This window comes from Chroicocephalus ridibundus, chromosome Z (genome assembly GCF_963924245.1).
Source record: "Chroicocephalus ridibundus chromosome Z, bChrRid1.1, whole genome shotgun sequence".
NCBI lineage: Eukaryota > Metazoa > Chordata > Aves > Charadriiformes > Laridae > Chroicocephalus > Chroicocephalus ridibundus.
The window spans coordinates 73,201,773-73,219,464 of record NC_086316.1 but is presented as its reverse complement, the minus strand read 5'-3'; the positions used below and the strand labels follow the sequence as shown (position 1 = coordinate 73,219,464).

Below are 17,692 nucleotides of genomic sequence, written 5' to 3'. Positions count from 1 at the left end.
ATAGTTGTTTGAATGTAGAACTCTACTAAAGGTTTTAATGCATTCAGCACATAGTAGTCTGTGCATGCAAGGTTCACTGTAGTTTAATTTTTCATTTTTAAGGTGGGACAGTAACACCAGGTCTGAGAAGAGTTTCAGGTGTTTTTTCAACTAATTTTAATTGAGAATGATAGTAGCAATGTTCTGCATTTCATACAAGCTAACACAACTAACTCTAGGAACGTTTTATTCTACTTCTTTTTATTAAGTAAATGAAATTGCTGTAATTGCCTTGATATTACCATGACTAATTTGATATTTATTCCTACAAAAAGTGATAAAAACAAGTGTTTTCAATTCAACTTATTTTGTTAGTATATTGGAATTTTTCAGCTCAGTTCCTTTACTGATAAACTTGTGCATGCCTATGCTAGCCACACCTGTGACTGGATTTCTGATCAGCAGAAAATTCCTGTTCAGGAAAGAGAGGTCACACACATGGTTGATCAGACACAAAGTCTAAAGACCTACGCTAACGTTTCACAAATTACACATGATATTCAGGTCAACTGGGTCACATCTTTAGCCCATATTGGACAGTTGTAAGAAGTGCCAAAAGGCAGACTCTCTCCACAGAAACAAAGTTTGGTATTATACATTTTAGAGACCTTCTGAAAGATTATTTAGAGACTGATTTTTCAATCAATCTGGTCTCCTAATATTGCAATAACAATCTATCTGAAAACATTTTTCTTGAGTCATTATCTCAAACTTACCTCTATGTATATATAATTATATGTCTTTTCTGCCAGCTGTATGAAAACTGCAAATAGCGATAAAACCGGTTTTGTGCTGAAAAATGTGCACTCTGACCACACAACAATTACAGAGAATGTGGCCAGAACAACTGCAAGCACCCTGTAAAACCACGGTCGTAGCAGACACTCCCAATACCACTCTGGAAAAAACAAACACACACACATCCAGAAAGGGTTAATGAAAATTACACAACCAGAAATGGAACTCCCTTACAGAAACTATGAACTTCTTGCATGCACACCCTTAAAGTCAAGACTAGAATCTGTGGTGTCACACACTTAATTTCAAGGCTTTTCCAATGCCTACAGATCTGGCTCAGCTGTGAGTAATCATAGGCACAACCGAGGAAAACAGAGTGGGATTTGTAAGGCAAACTTTGCAAATTGCCTGGGCAGGTGGGAGTGTAGAACACAACTCTTCAACTTTTGGCCCAGATACTACAGGCGATCCACTTTTTCTTTGTTCCTCTGTTACTCTCTCAGAAACAACACTTAGGCTGTAAAATTATATTGTCCTATTACCTGGAAAAAACTCATCGCTAGTGCACAACAAATTAGAAGTTAAAACATGATTAAGAGAAGACACTTTCTAAAAAGACGCACAAGCAGCCACATAACCTAAAGTTTGGTACATGACAGATGAAGAGTCATTTCCTCTTTGCTTTACTGAAGAGCAGTGCCACCTCAATCATATCCCACAAATGTAGAAGGTAGACATGATCAAAAAATTAAAATTGCTATTTTCTTTCTTCTTCTAAGGTTTCAAAGTTTGCTATTGCTATTAGAACATGTAACTGCTATTAAATTTGTAAAAAAATTTAAGCTTATGGTCAAGAACATAAATCAATACCTGATGGCTATTCCAGTACATAAATGCATTAAGATGCACACTTGCTTCCCTTTACTGTAACTGAATTTTTTACATAAAACAATCAGTTATTACCAAACAGTACCAATTACTCCTTTATGTATACAAAATCTGCATGACAGCACTTACCAACAGTTGGTGTGTAGAAATACTGAATAATTTTATTCTCTGGTTCCTGGGAACGAAAGGTATGAACAAACTGTCGAGTTGCACTGGTTTCATTTTTTGCCACATCTTCCAGGTAAAACGCTTGTTCTAAAAGGATTTGCCACTGGACCTGTGTACGACGATGTCTCTGTACTGAATAGATTACCTATAATAAATTCCAAGAAACTATGGTTACAATGTATTTGTTTCAAGAAATGAGAGAAACGCTTTGCAAAATCCTTTAAAAATGCCTACATTAGAGAATTGGAAAGATTAATTCTGCATACTCACAAAAGCAGGCAGTTAATTCTCTAAATATACAAATCGTAAGAGGACCACATACATGACTCCTACGTTTTGCAGTTCTTTCATCACAATCTATCTGTAGCAATAAGAGCCTACTTTTTCCAACATTCCCCTTTTCTTGCATCTTAGTGAATACCAAGCTTTTACTACAACTTCTGTTTTAGAATGCATTGTCAATCAACCATTACAAGGCTTACTCACAGACAGTTAAAACACTATCAAGTTATAACGCAACAAGAAGACCTTTTACATATCCAGAAATTGGATCTGGGGATCACTTGGGATATTAAACTTCTATGTTTTCTTCCACTGAGAGAAGTCTCTGTTAAGTAGCAATCCCAAAATCCACTACACTCAGCAATTCAGGTAAAGTGCACTGAAAATCCTTCCTTTGACTAGTATTTATTCTAATTACATTAGCATAAGTGAGGCGTTCTCTCATTTATTAATATACCTGCTTGTGAAGTTTGACCAAACTTTTTTCACTGGGATAACTGTTCTGTCTTTCATCAAAATCTTCATAATCATCCATGTTCCTACCCATTCTTTCCTGGTACTCAGTAGGACACTAGAAGGAAAAGGCAAATTAAGTGGAAGATGAAGGAGTAGCACGTGCTCTTTGTAAATTATTCGTAAATGTTTGGGGCATTTCATGCAACTGAAAAGCTCACTTTAACTGTAGATTTTTCTAAAATACTACATATGTTAAAATACAGCAGATAATTACATACACCATAAGAAAGCATTCCACAATGAATTTCAACTCAAAGTCTGGTCAGAAACTCACAAGATGCTAATCAGAGATTTTATGTTAAGGGGAAAAGAAAATAATGTACAAGTAAGTATTCAGTAGCTGCAGGAAGCACCCCCTCCCAAATTGAACAATTATGGCTGAAGATGAGCAATTTGTTACCTTTTTCAGTATTGTATCAACACATTTTCTTAAAGGGTGGTTATACTTGATACTCTCACTTACTTTACGGACTTCCTGTTGAGGAAAAAAAAAAGTTGTTGTTTCATTATGTTAAATAGATTTAAAAATTCTACAGGGTCAGATAGGAGTTTCATCCCTCACAATGGAAAAAATAACCATGAGATCTTAAAAACAAATAACTTCCTAAAAGGCACAGCTTTACTAGACATCTAAAAAAAGATAACTGAAGGAGTATTTATAAAGAACATATACGTATTGTTTTAAAAAAACCCATGATGTCAAGTGTGCAAACATTACTCTGTGAATGTGTGGAGGCTTGGTTTCTATCCATGAATATTGAAATGGAAAATGCTTACTTGTTTTAGTTGTAGGTAAAAAGGAGGAATTTCTATCTTACCTGGTTTAGTTTCACTTTTATTACTTTGAGAAGCTTGATGAATATCATTTTACACTACTTCCTTTTATATCTTCCTCACATTTATCTTCACATAGCTCACTTCTGACACCATCTGGCGTTCATCAGTAATAAAACGATGCTACCTAACAGCTAGGTAAGTTGTGTCAGAACTGGCTCTAGCAGTTTATCAGGCTTAGTGAGAACTAGATTTTATTCTTTATCCTGCTGGCAATGCAGAGATAAGATTTTGATGATTTCTTGTTGTTACTAACAGCAGTTTAAAAAAAAAGATATAAGTTATAGAGTCTGGAAGACAGAAATAATTGTAAAGGCTTAGAAATCCTGTCAAATAGGATGATTAGCAGACAGAAAAATTGTATTTGTTTAGTGTGACATGGGAGGCTAAATGGATATACAGTCCTTAGGCATATACAAAAGGCTGTTCCAACAGATGACTGTCAGAATTTCTGGATACCCTCTGAAATCTCCTGAGGGAACGATGACAAGAGACCTGATTAGTCTGTGGCAAAGAATTTTTCATCATGTTGTGGGATTATTGTTATAGAAACATAGAATGGTTAGAGTTGGAAGGGACCTTAAAGATCATCTAGTTCCAATGCCCCTGCCATGGGCAGGGACATCTTCCACTATGTCCAATCTGGCCTTTATCAGGGAGTGTAGCAATAGGATGAGGGGTAACAATTTTAAACTGAAAAAGGGAAGATTTAGATTAGATATTAGGAAGAAATTTTCACTGTGAGGGTGGTGAGATACTGTAACAGGTTGTCCACAGAAGTTGTGGATGCCCCTTCCCTGTAAGTGTTCAAGACCAGGCTGCAAGCGCACATGGCCAGCTCATGTTGAGCTTCTCATCAAAGGACCCCAAAGTCCTTCTCAGGGCTGCTCCCAATCCATTCTCCGCCCAGCCTGTATCTGTGCTTGGGACTGCCCGGACCCACACGCATAACCTTGCACTTGGCCTTGTTGAACTTCAGGAGTTTTGAACTTCACTTCATGAGGTCCAAATGTCTCTTCAGTACTGACAGGCTTAGAGCATTGACCAGCTCTCTAGGACACCTGTTCTAGTGTTTGAACACCGTCTTGGTGAAGAAATGCTTCCTAATGTCCAGTCTAAATGTCCCCTGCACAGCTTTGAACCATTCCGTGTGCCCTGTCACTGGAGCTCAGCATCTCCCCCTCCAGGCATGTTGACAATGCTCTTAATATTTTCCTTTAAGTTTTGGTCAGCCCTGAAGCGGTCAGGCAGTCAGACTAGATGACTGTCGTAGGTCTCTTCAAACTGAAATACTCTATTCTGTTCTATTCTAAGTGCTAGCCTGGTAAACAAAGTTTTTGTTGCGCATTTTATAGTAAGTTATGTAGTTATGTCCCACACAGATGTTTTTAGCAATTTCTTCAAAGTGCTATTATCGAAGAACGAAGATTCTACTGTTATTTTTTGTTGACATATCACAGAAGAAGTTACCACCCTACCTTACAACTCTTCAGAAGTATTCTTTTCAAGCCATGGTAGCAAAGCAGTAGAACAGGGAACAGCTTTTCAATGGGTTGCATTTCCATTCTATTCTTGAACTACATTAGAGCCTGTTGCTCACTCACAAAGAACAATAAATACAGTCTCAAAAAACACTCTTTGAAAAAAACAATGATCTATATATTCTCTTCTCAAAAGGCACATAGCACGGTCCTGCAAATCCAAATTGAAAAGTCTTCTCAAGATTCCAGAAATATACTGGGAGCAGCACATAAAAGCAGATAAACACAATTTTCATGAACACCAGTCAAACATCTGGACGCTATACTTTCAGGCAAAGAGTAAAGTCAAGACTCTGAAAAAGAAATCTTTTACAGTGATGTCGTGGTTTGGGGTGAAGCAGATTCAACTTTCTGTTCAGTGAGAGAGGCTCTTGCTCACACTTGTTGCTGGGGCAACCGGTGTCATCTGACTCGGTTGTTTACCCTGTGGAAGGCTTACACTGGTGGATAGGTCAGGTGACCCCAACCGACCTGTCCACAGGGCATTCCATCCCACCTGCCACGCTCAGTATAAAAGCTGAGGGATCAGGCTGGCTCCTCTCCAAGGGCTCCTATTCTTCGGATCTTCTCCAGTGGGCTCTTCTTCAATGGCTCTCTTTCTTCAGTGACTGACCTCTGAGGAGGACTCCATCAGCTCATCTGTCTTTTGATCCACGACAAGTGAGGGTGGTGAAACATTGGCACAGGTTGCCCAGAGAGGTGGCAGATGCCCCACCCCTGGAAGCATTCAAGGTCAGATTGGATGGGGCTCTGAGCAAGCTGATCTAGTGGAAGGTGTCCCCCGCCCATTGCAGGGGACATTGGACTAGATGACCTTTAGGGTCCCTTCCAACCCAAACTATTCTATGATTTTCAAGTTCATTCTGGAATGTTATTTGCTAGCAATCAATATTATTCCAAACGGGTCAACAAAAGAATAAAACCAACAATAATGGCTATCAACTTGCACTTCAGGGACTATTTCTCTTTTGATTTTTACCCAGGATCAAGCATCATCCAGTGGCACACAGTAGCTTCATGCTACTTGAGTTTTCTCGCCACAAGTGCCCAACATCAGGAAATTCAGAGATGATTAACAGCAGCCTTCACTTATTTCATAACAAAAGCTAGTTACTTACCTCCATAATATCCTCTAAATTCTCCTCTGCATCTGCTTTTTCGGTCATCAGTTTGGCAGCCTTGAAATAGGTCTTCATGAGTAGATAACCCCTCTTGGCCCCATTCCAGTGAGAACGGGGAATTTCCACCAAACCATAACCCAAAAGCAACACAAGAAGAAAGAGACCCCATGTGTTTGCAGCGGCTATCCCAATAGTCTGAAGTTGGTTCCTAAGGAAAAAACGAATATCACAAACAAAAAAGAAAAAAAGAAACAAACAACATCCTCCTACCCTACTCGCAAGAAAGTAACCTTGAAGTATCTATGCACAAATATGACTTTCAAGTTTACAGGAACAGACTTAGCATCACCTGTAATTCTTGCCAAGGGCCAGTCTGCTTCTTGGCCATACTTATAGTTGCCACAATTTTTCTGTATCTCCCCATGTGTTTTCCCCCTCTGGAGGAAGACAAAAATCTTTGTTTTCAAATGAGTATGTTCCTTTAGGAAGCATGAACTTCAAAAATCTATCAAAAGTGAGGTACATGACTGTTTACTACTGTATCTAGTATGGAAGACCATTAGCAATGTTATAAATGCTGATTATTTTAACTTACCTTATGACCTGTAAATATAATCTAGTAGACAGAAGCACTACACAGGAAATACTGACTTTTAAAAAGATGTTATTCTGAAAACACTGGGAAAGCTTCTGCCGTAATTTGCAATGCATTTGTAGGGAAGAAAAAAAAACATTGCAAATATAAAAGGATTCTTCTGCCATACATATCAAAATCAGAAAATCAAAAGACAAATCTCTATAAATAGTCAAAAAATCCCTTTCCATAAAAACATTAACAGAACTTTTCAACTGCCTAGCAAAAATCAGATCAATTAAAACTGTTTCTTAAAAAAGACTCATTTCATCTACAGAAAAGATTACCTGTGACAATTTCGTAAAAACTCATGCAAGTGCTTACAACATTATTCTTACCATTGTAAATTGAAGTTTGGGTTTACAGCCACATATATTAAAAATGCTCCAAAAATCAGCAAGTAAGTGCCGTAATAGATTGCATTCTCAATCAATGCAGTTTTAATCTTTCCAGTAATGGAGAACCCTCCTGATCTAGCATATGACTGCATGAAAGGTAGCAGAATCCTAGGAGGAAAGCAAACAAAAACAAACCAAACCATATCAGCCAACCAAAAAAAAGTATTTTAGCAGTGGCAGGATACTGAGATCAGGGTGTTTAAGCTAAAGACTCCGAAGCTTTTAACAAAATTAGCTAGTTATATATTTTTATTCTAGATGTACTGGTCTGATGGCTAACATTAAACAAACTGCAGATAAAAACAATACAGTTAGCTTTACTATGAAAAATGTGTGTTAATCGAGAACTCAATACCAACCTTGATATTCTTCAGCTACAAAAATCATTATTTGATGATAGGTTGGACAGAGACCACACATCAATATAACCCAAAAGCACACACAACCTGTTTGCTGTAGCTATATCTATAGCTTTATATAGTATAAAGCCAAATAATTTACAATATTACTCAAAAAGAACCCAACTTATTCCTGGAATTATTTTGGTGTGCTTTTGCCTAAAACCCACTTTTTTCAGACAATCTATCGATAAACACATGTATGAATAAATTGCTCAGTTTCAACTATAAAAATGAACCAAGAGTAAATTGTTGCCACCTGAAAAAGGAATAAAAGAAAAAGTATGCTCAATTTAGTACAGTAATTATTAGAGAAATTTCACTGCTAGCAAATAATACCTGATTAGACAGCTCTATGGAATAGTGATATATAGTCTTAAAAGAGTATGCTGTGACTGTTAAGATGTTGCACTTAGAAATTATACCTATAACATAGTCTGTCATATTCTTGTGCCTTACTTACCATGTTAAAAACTGCGATGTCCAATATACAACACGCCAGAAAATTGGCATAATACCACTAGGAATATAACTCCATGGTTTGAAACATTTTTGCTTGCTGTAACAATGTAAATAAGTTGATTGTTAGTTGTAGGGCCAGGAGCATAAAAAAAAATTTCTATAAATTCCCCTACCTAGAAAGGTCTTTGAAAATAGCATAGAAGTAATACACTACTATTTGACTAAGTAGTCAACTGTCAAATATCTCAGAAGAAAATAGACTGAATCACCACTTAGAAATATTTATCGTTCTCCTCACTGCAAAAAAATATCTGGACAAGACAGCTTTCTTCGAGAAAAAAAAAAAAAAAAAAAAGAGTAGCTCAAAGACTAAAGAGAAATAAGCAATTAAGCAATTTAAGGTTACAATTTTTCTTTTTGGGTAGGAATTACTTTCTTCATGCAAAAAAACCCCAAAACATTTCTGTAGACAGAAGACCATTCAACTTTAGTTAGCGCAATAGGTTTTTAAAAACTACCTAGGGACCCCATCACCTAGCTGTACTATGTAGAGCATTTAGTTGTTAAAAGCGTATTAGTCATTTTTTCTGTCACCCAGATGGATTCAGTCAGGTTTGTATACACTTTGACTTGTCGACCCAATACTATTCTGACAGGTAGCATTTGCTCCAGAAGATCAGAAAAGCCATGAGAGTCTTTAAGTAAAAAAAGAGCAAAAGGCAAAGTGCCCATCCACACTAAGACACTTCGGGGGTTTTTTCCCCCCACACCTGTCTGGGTAATGAAGCCATGGTGAGTCAAGGGGCAATGCAGTCAATTTAATAGGAGTATCTATTGAGAAATAATTGGTGTTTCCCAGGGTCAAACTAGTTAAGCCTGAGCTGTGAGTTTCTATGTACACCGCCTAAATATTTTCAAAACTATCAAATTACCACAGAATGACAGGTAGTGTGACTAAAGGTTTCAAACAAAGTTTTCAGATCTGAGCTGCACCAACACAGTATCTGCTCAATTACTACTTAAGTTGATAATTCTATTTGAACACTCAAGTCATATACTGTAGTACAACATCCATCAGCATGTTCTGAAACTATAGCTAAATTTAAATAGTTTTCAAATTGGGTATTTATCTGTGTTTAACTAACATAGACTTAAATAAAGGGTAAAATGTTGTGCCATTAAGTCTGGCATTTTACTGTTCTTCCACGGATGTACAACATTCAGATAGTCTCTGCTTTGGGGAAACAAAAATGGCGATACATTGCATGGATGTATTAAGTAACACCTTAAATGCTCTTACAGATAACTACACTGCACACATCTAAAGAACAAGCAGCCATGGAAAGAGCCCACATTCCTCATGTTTTAGAGGTCACTTCCTTCCTGACAGAAGATGGTGAGCAGGCTATCGTTACTTTGGTAGAATATAGTAAATTTCAGATAACTTCCATTACTATATATTTGCAATTATAATAAGCAATTAGATATGCTACTTATATATAAGACAAGCCTCCTAATTTCATTCATAAGGTATATAAATACCTTATAAAACCAGATTTTCCAGTCAAAAGTCTTTAAAATTGTGAAGAAAAGATAAGCATTCACCAAGGTCTCTCTTCACAGATAACCGAGGTTGCTTGAAAAGCTTAGTTCCATTGCTTTAACAACAAAACAGAAGAAATCTATCATGACACTTAAGAAAGAGGAATGTTTACATAATCAGTTAGAACTACTGTATAAATTACTACCAAGAGATGCAGATGCACTTTTCTTCACTTCTTCCCTCACCCTCCTGTGTGATTATAATCTTTAAATATCATATCACACAGGTAGCATTTGCTTATTAGTCTTCAAAACACACTGCTATAATTTAAAAAAGAGAAAAACATAAAATACTTCTTTAAAAACAGTCTAATAAAGAAAACACATAGCTTATACCTTGGAGCAAGAGTAACGTAGGAGCCATTACTTTCTGCAGGGCTGGAGTTAACTGCAAGTTTGCACCGATTATAAATAGTCTAAAAGACAATTATATTTATATCAGTGACTAGGAAAAGGTACAATATTTATTTAAAAATAATAATTCCCATTTTTAAAGAAATTTCCTGTACTCCAGGTTTACATTTGGGAGCAATTACACTAATAGAGCCTCAAAACAGCAAGCAATCTGCAGGATAAGTAAGTAAAAAACTGAAAGTGTTTTTATGTTGACTAAGCAGATAAAAAATTGCTATAAACAAATAATGTAATTTTAAAATATTTGAAATAGATTTGTTCTCTGATGAGATTAACAAAAATAAAATTATTTGTAAACACACATTGTCATGCAAAAAGATAACAAGTGTTTAGTTTAATAAGATACTATTTGGAAAATTAATTTGCTGTTTAAGATACTGTCTTCTGAAATTATGATTAAAAAAATACCATATACATTTTACACAACTAAGCAGAAAGTCTCACAAGTTTCTTACCGTACTGACATCCAGAGGCAGTATAAATACAATGAGAAAGCAAAGATACCAAGCCAATAATGTTGCTATGATCACCAGCCTATGCTGTTTCTTGAAGTCTCCATATCGATGAAGTAGGAATAAGGCCAGAAAAAAGACAAATACTATCTCAAGGCCCAACGCTGCACCACTCATTATTGAATGTTCACTCCAGCCGTACAGCGCAGCTCACTTAAGAAAGCAGATCACAACTGGAAGACAGAAAGACATTTAATTAGATTAAAATATCCAGAGGATATTTACGCAGAAAAAGTTGATTAACAGACATTTAAAAACATATTAATAGACTTTTCTCATTTCATGACAAGAACTCTAATCAGATGAAGAACAAGATTTTCATGAAGGTGCTTTAAAGTCCTCGGCACAAATCAAAGTAATGTGTCATTCTAATTTCGTCATTTCTAGCAACATATTAGGATAACTCCTTTTCATCTTCTTGATATACAATAGATCCAAAAGTCAAATCTCTGTGCTTGACTAAGATTATAAGCCTGGCTTTTAAGTCCACTATAAATTTCAAAAGAAAATCTATTCTGCTTTTATTTTTCTTTCAGAAGAAATCTGCTAATTTGGACAAAGGGTTAAATGTTCAAATTAAATGTTTCTGGAAAGCTTGTTAATGGACTGTTCCTCAACTATGCATTTAAATTCTGTACTCAGAGTTAACAGAGCATAAAAATGCAGCAAAGTATATGTTAGTCTATTTGTGATGTACCTCTTTTAGGTTTGAAATTTCATGTAATAAGAGGCAACGTGGTAGCTAATTCACCTTCCTAGCCCTCTTCTGTTCTTCACACAAACAAAAGTCTCGGTTCATTTGTTATTTGTCTTGCTGTGATATATATTTTTGCTTTGCTCATCCTTCTGGGTTTACTTACTCTGTGTTACAGTCAGGACTGCTAGAAATGCCAAGAAAGTTCATGCATCTTGATACAGGCATGCTATTACGCAAAGGGCCAGTAAGCTGCACAAATTTCACTGACTTGTTACATAGGTAGTTAAAACTGCTTCTAACCATTTTAATAAGCATTATTATACCACAGGCACTTCACACATTAAAAAAAAAAAGTTTATTAAACTGTTCAGGTTAACTTGCTTCTCTGTCAAGACTACCATCTTAGATAGTTTGATCTAACTAAAATAGCCTTTGCTTCCCCACTATTGTATTCTCGCTGCTTTAACTTTTCACTGGAACTTTACAGATAAATGAAATACTACTACTAAATTTTTCCTCAATTTACTTTTAAATCCCTTCATAATTTGTTCAAGTGAACCATCTCCTTTGCTAATCTCTCAGTATATTGCTTAAGCAGATGTGTTATGTGTGAGGGCACTAACCAGTGAAAATTGTCTTATTTCCACTAAAAATTTCTAAAGATTGTTATACCAGTACTTCCTTGAGGGCACACAGAATAATCATTCCATGATTTTTCACCAAAGATGGTTCCCCTCATTTTTCTACTTTCATATTTAAATTCCAAATAGTGAGAGCAGTCAGTTTACTCCGTATCAGCTGTTAGACACAGAGCAGCCCATACGCTGAAAATAGCTCAAGTTACCTTGCTGTTTCTTATCAAAGATGCATACACTTACTTTTTATATTCTGCCTTTCATTTAACGCATTTCTCATATCATCAGCATTCCTGTTAGGTCAAAGTATCCCCTTCATCTGTTTGTACTACATTTTGTGTAGATCATTTGTAAATGCTGAATGCAGAATACCTAACCTATTTCTCAATCACTTATTCTAAGCAAGTCCTTGTCTATTCTATTGTACTACTCTTTTTTCCTCAGAAAACAGAGTCTTTTATACTGATAGTATAGTAGCAAATTCCCACCCCCCAAAAAAAAAAAAAGGAAAAGAAATACTATGTATTGACTTTATTAAGGCAGCACTTACTGACATACATAGCTTTGGTTGTCCATTATAGCCACACCTTATGCTATGTAAACAAAAAAATTATACAGCATGCCCTCCATTAATCACACCTATACAATTTTATTTTTTTTTTACTATAGTCACAGCTAAAATGCTGCTATCAAAACAGAAGGTGAAAAGTGTTTGTGCAAGATGCTGTGCTCAGCTCAGTTACTACCATGAGGGAATTACAAAAAGATTATTAACGTGTACTGAATATGCTAAAATAGACAGGGAATTGAGTCCTACCACAACTTAACTCACTCTCAAAGCCAAGAGCAACTTTGCAGTTATCAAAGTAAACTACATTTTTCTGTTCTTCACCTGGTTCCTATTTCAGTCTGAAAATACAAAAGAGAAGGCCTATTTTTTATGAGACTGCAACTGATGACAAATAGAGTTGTTTTGAAATAATGTATATACATTTTCAAAATGACAGTTCAAAATTTTTGGACAGAAACAACTTAAAACTAGTTCTCAGCACAAAAAGCTTAAATGGAAAAAAATCCACAAAGTGAGAAATGCAATGCTTGAGAGGAACTCTTACTGTGTGCTAAATCCTGCCTAAGAATACAGCCCTGTTTGGGACCCATGCTACTAGAATTATTCATCTCAGACCTTGAAATAAATTACAGCAGGCTGTAAAGCCATGCCTTCCTGTGGCAAGCAGCATTTGCCTCTGAAGCTGGTTGTTAACTCAAAGAAAGCCAAGTTCCTTATCCATAATTATGCTTCTTCATTTTATTTAGACAGGCTTCTCACTATTAACACATGGCTCCCTAGTATCAGCTGGCTGAAATTCCTGAACCCCTAAAGAACATCCTCCTGAGATCAATGAACTACTTCAGAGAGTTCTCTTGTACTACACAACCTTTAACTGCTTAGAAGATGCTCCTATTAAGCAATGAAAAAAAAAGTAATGACATTCCTAACTCTAAAGGGAAGAGTATATATTGGCATACTCCCTTTCTGGACAGCTACGGATTAATACAAACAAGATCAAAGCTGAAACACTGGCGCTGGGAGTGCAACTTAACCAATAAAAGACAAGGACATGCTCTTGTGTAGGCTTTGGATTTTCTTGCTTTGTTTCAGATGTGGACAAAATCAGTAAGTTTTTAATGTTGTGAATGAAAGAGTTTGGTTACCACCATACAGGACATACATTTCAAAATTCTGACATGAAATCTTCTGGAGTCCAAACACATCTAGTAAGTCCTTGCAAGCACAATAAAGGGCTCAGTTCACACTTAATTCCCTTGGAGACTCCCTATTATCAAAAGTATTAAATTACCTTGCCAACCTCAAGACTAACCACACTCATGACCATCTACATTACAAATGAACTAACTACCCTACCTGGTACAGAAATACTCGAGTTACTAAATGAAACAGCAGAGAATGAAAAAACCCACACTTGCTTAGAGCTTTTAACAGCACCAATTTTAACAAGAAAGACACTCCAATATTATAATCTTAAAGAAGGGCTAAAAAGAGCAGAGCTTATCTGTGAGGAAAGTACCTTGGTCTCACTAAAATGGACTCAAGTACCCCTTTAATCATAAAGCTCAGATCAGACTGTACAACAGTTTTATTCTCTTCAAACTTTGTGGGAAAGAGTTTTACCAGCATATTGTTCATTCTGCAAACTAATGTAATGGTGCTTCAACCCTTTCCAGTCAGTCTAACATGACACTTCCTGAAGATTTCTCATTGCTGCCCTTGACGCTCTCCCCATCTTACCTTCATCCTTCTGCCCTGAGCTGGAATCCAGGCAGTATCCCAGGTAATGCCTGAGAAGGCCTGAACAGAGAGTAAACATTGCTTTACATACCTTACCAAAATGTATACATAGAAGTACAACCTGCATGATGCTCCATTCACATTTTCAGCCTATTATGCCCTCCAAATTCTTTCCATCCAAGAAACACAACACTCTTCTCTATCCTGTATTTGTGTAGTTGATTGTTCCTGCTTAAGCTCAGACACAGAACTCTACTCATTTGTACCTTTTCCCCTCCCACAGGCTTCTGAATCTTCAAGGCATTTTGATTTCCACTACCACACTCAGAAAGGTCTGCAATTCCTCTTAGCATCGTGCCTTCTTAAGTTTTAATAATAACATTATTTAATTTTGGAAACTTTTTGTGCAAATACTGAAGAGAAGTTGACAAGGAACTGTCCTCCTTAATGGCAACTGTAGCTGTTCCTAACTGTTCTTCCCCAGCAAAAACATCCTGAGAAACAGAATCAAAAGTGCCATTAAAGACCAAATATAAGACGTCAACTGATCTTCTTGTATACAGTAGGCCTATCTGTGGCATAAGTTAGATTACTTCAACAGCTGTCCTTGACAAAGTGACGGTTTTACTCTGCTATTATATTCTACAGGCTTACAAATAGCTTTTTGTAAGAGATATTAGTTGTTTAGCTTAAATAAGTAAGCTTTAATTATAATTAATTACTTAGGGTTATAATATGGTGTGATGTACACTGCCTAGCTTTACTTAGCATAAGTAGACTTGCTGGAGCCTTTAGGTTGCAATAGAGTCATTTTTCTTAGTAGTTTTCCTAGCAGCTCGTACGATGCTGTATTTAGTCTTTTAGTATCAGAAGATGTGGGTAACACACTAATGTTTTGGCAGTGTTTTCCCGAAGTCTGTGACTTTTCAGTTCCCCACGCTCTGCCAGCGAGTGCAGGTGCACAAGAAGCCTAAACCAGAAGTTAAGGAGGCGACAACCATCAGCAGAGACTGCACATCAACAAGGTAAGGACAGTCAACGGCCAGCCTGCCTGGGCACAGAAAAAGACTCCAACAAGGTGCTGGAAGACCCCAGATCAAAAATCACCATTGGACTAAAAGGCACGTGAAGAGCGGATAAGGGGCAGATGTATAGACTGCAAGAGTATAATTGCCCAGAGATTTCTTTGTTCAATGTCCTTCTCAGGAGGCACCCAGCCTGGGCTCACACTGCTGCTGTACCTTTCAATTAAATTACTTAGTTTTATAAAACCTGATGCCAGCTTGAGCCTGAAGAAGGATGGACCACGCCTGACAGTAAGTGTGTGTGAGTCTAAAGAGGAACCAGTTGGCCCACTGGGGTCACCTGCTGCAAAGGGACCCTGGTCCAAGCAGTGACAGACACAGGTCGTGTGTGTGACTCCTTGAATGGTGTGTGAATGCTCAGGCAGCAGCTTCTGCTTTAACAATTTGTTCCAGATTTTTTTTCAAGAATTCAAAAGGAAGCAGACTAGTCTGCTGAGCTGTAGTTCTCCCTGTTCCTTCAAAAATTAGCAATAAAGACAGCCACCATGCTTCTGTTTTTTGTACCTTTGGTAGCTCAGTCATTTTTAGACTACTACATTCTTTCATTGTTGTTGTTCTTGAAGTATTCTAGGGTAAAGATCATCAAACAGATTTGGAAAAGTTGCATTTTTAGAAATCTTGCATATTTCAGTTAAAACACTTGAAGAATGAAGCAGCTAGAGATTTCCTTGCCTTACCCTATTTTAAACACCATAATTATATCTGGGAAAAAAACACAACATCACCTGATGTTGAGGTATCAAAGACAGTAATGGATAAAAGTGAGTGAGAGCCACAGCATACTGAAAAAAACAGCTGTGTGACAGCCTCTCCCACCTCAAGCTGAATTCACAACTCGGCAGCAAGTATAAACTGAAAGCTGCCATCTCCAGCAAAATATCAATGGCCAGTTCAATGATGACCTTTTGCCCTTCTGTCAGGGAATAGTTTGCTAGTTCATTTGGAATTTGTTCCAGTACATTTCACTTGGCCAAAGAGAAACACCACCTGTGGCAGGTTTCTCAAGCCTGCTGTACTCTGCAAAACTATGCTGTTAAGAAACCTGAAGTAAGACTTCACTTTACAGGCATCATTAGACCTTTTGGACTGATAGAACTGCCCAAAACTAAGAGCTCTTGTTACTTCATCTTTAGACAACAAAATGGGATAACTTCACATTTTAGAAATCTTAAAAAGAGAACAAGAGGTGTAGTAACAATAAAAATAATCCCTTCAGGCAGTTTCATATCTAAGTCTGCTTAGTGTGCTGTCAGGAGTTTCTTCTTTTGTTTAGTTTTAGAGTTTTTGTTGTTTTTTGGTGTTGGTTGGGGTTTTTTTACTTCCTTATTACACATTGACCCTTGCGGCTTGGAGCAACAGTAAGTATTTATAAGCAGATAACAAGAGCTGCTTAATCTCAGCATAGTGAGAATACTACCTAAAGAAAGAAAATAGCCATGAACTGCCCAAGAAAACTGACAAGAGAAGTTATCCGATTGCACTGTCTGGGAGAAATAACCTCTGAAATGAATCAAGGAAACACAATTTGCACAGCTTTGTTTTTCTAAGAAACATTACTCAGTCTATGTACTGATTGATATTTTATTAGTACCTGTTATTTCAGCTATCTTGCAATGATGAAAACATTTTAAATTGATTAAACACTTAATTGCTTATATATCAGTATTTAGCGAATGCTAATGACAAGAAAAAAACTATAAAATAATATGCTAACTCCACACAAAATAGCAGTATTCTCCAATTTAGTGGGAGACTAAGTTCTCCAACAAAGTATTAAATAGAAAACAAAAGCTTTACCAAGGCATATAGAGATTTTTGTGTTCAAAAGCAAGCAGGGACCATCAGCACAAAACGACAGGAAGTTTATTTGCTTTACACAGTGCTGCCTTATCCTCTAATAAAGGATATTAAGTATCACAGAGCCTAACGTCTTCATAGGGTTTAGAGGAATGCTCTGGAAATAACACATTGAAGAGAACAACTTGCTTGGAGGAAAAAGCTGTACAGTTGCAACAGGAATTTAAAAAAAGAATAGAAATTGCCATCTTGGCTGCCAGACTAATACATTCACACAAAAAAAGTGTCAGTAAGGCAGTCAATCACATGATTACACCACCAACATTGCAATAAGACCAACTAATTAAAAAATAATTTTATTTTGCTTCTTTCAACAAATTCTTCTTTCAAATTCCCATGCATTAATAGGGAAAAATGAAAAGAGTGACAAAAATAACAGAGGTTGCTGAACAGTTTAAACATAATCAGCTTATTTTTTAAAACTAAAAAATCACCTCTCATTTGATTATCGACTTAACCTTTAAAAAACTGTGCCATGACTTTAGTTAAAACTGGAAATGGCTAACAAATTCTTTTTTAAGATTATATGAATGCCGATTTGAGTCTCATCATTGTTTGTA

At 36.6% G+C, this 17,692-nt stretch overlaps 1 protein-coding gene across 2 annotated transcripts in view; it reads right to left on the bottom strand.

Moving 5' to 3' along the window:
* The window catches only part of LMBRD2 (LMBR1 domain containing 2), a 34,045-nt gene that overhangs the window by 15,391 nt on the left and 962 nt on the right, over nucleotides 1–17,692 (bottom strand). For both annotated transcript variants that reach the window (XM_063319808.1, XM_063319806.1), the window contains exons 2-10: nucleotides 10,491–10,720; nucleotides 9,958–10,037; nucleotides 8,021–8,116; nucleotides 7,100–7,267; nucleotides 6,125–6,335; nucleotides 3,032–3,106; nucleotides 2,573–2,686; nucleotides 1,795–1,978; nucleotides 756–937 (exon numbers count right to left, since the gene is read on the bottom strand). In XM_063319808.1, the coding sequence (XP_063175878.1) occupies nucleotides 756–937; nucleotides 1,795–1,978; nucleotides 2,573–2,686; nucleotides 3,032–3,106; nucleotides 6,125–6,335; nucleotides 7,100–7,267; nucleotides 8,021–8,116; nucleotides 9,958–10,037; nucleotides 10,491–10,664 (1,284 nt within the window). In that variant the 5' untranslated portion in view covers nucleotides 10,665–10,720. The remainder of the gene's footprint in view (nucleotides 1–755; nucleotides 938–1,794; nucleotides 1,979–2,572; nucleotides 2,687–3,031; nucleotides 3,107–6,124; nucleotides 6,336–7,099; nucleotides 7,268–8,020; nucleotides 8,117–9,957; nucleotides 10,038–10,490; nucleotides 10,721–17,692) is intronic.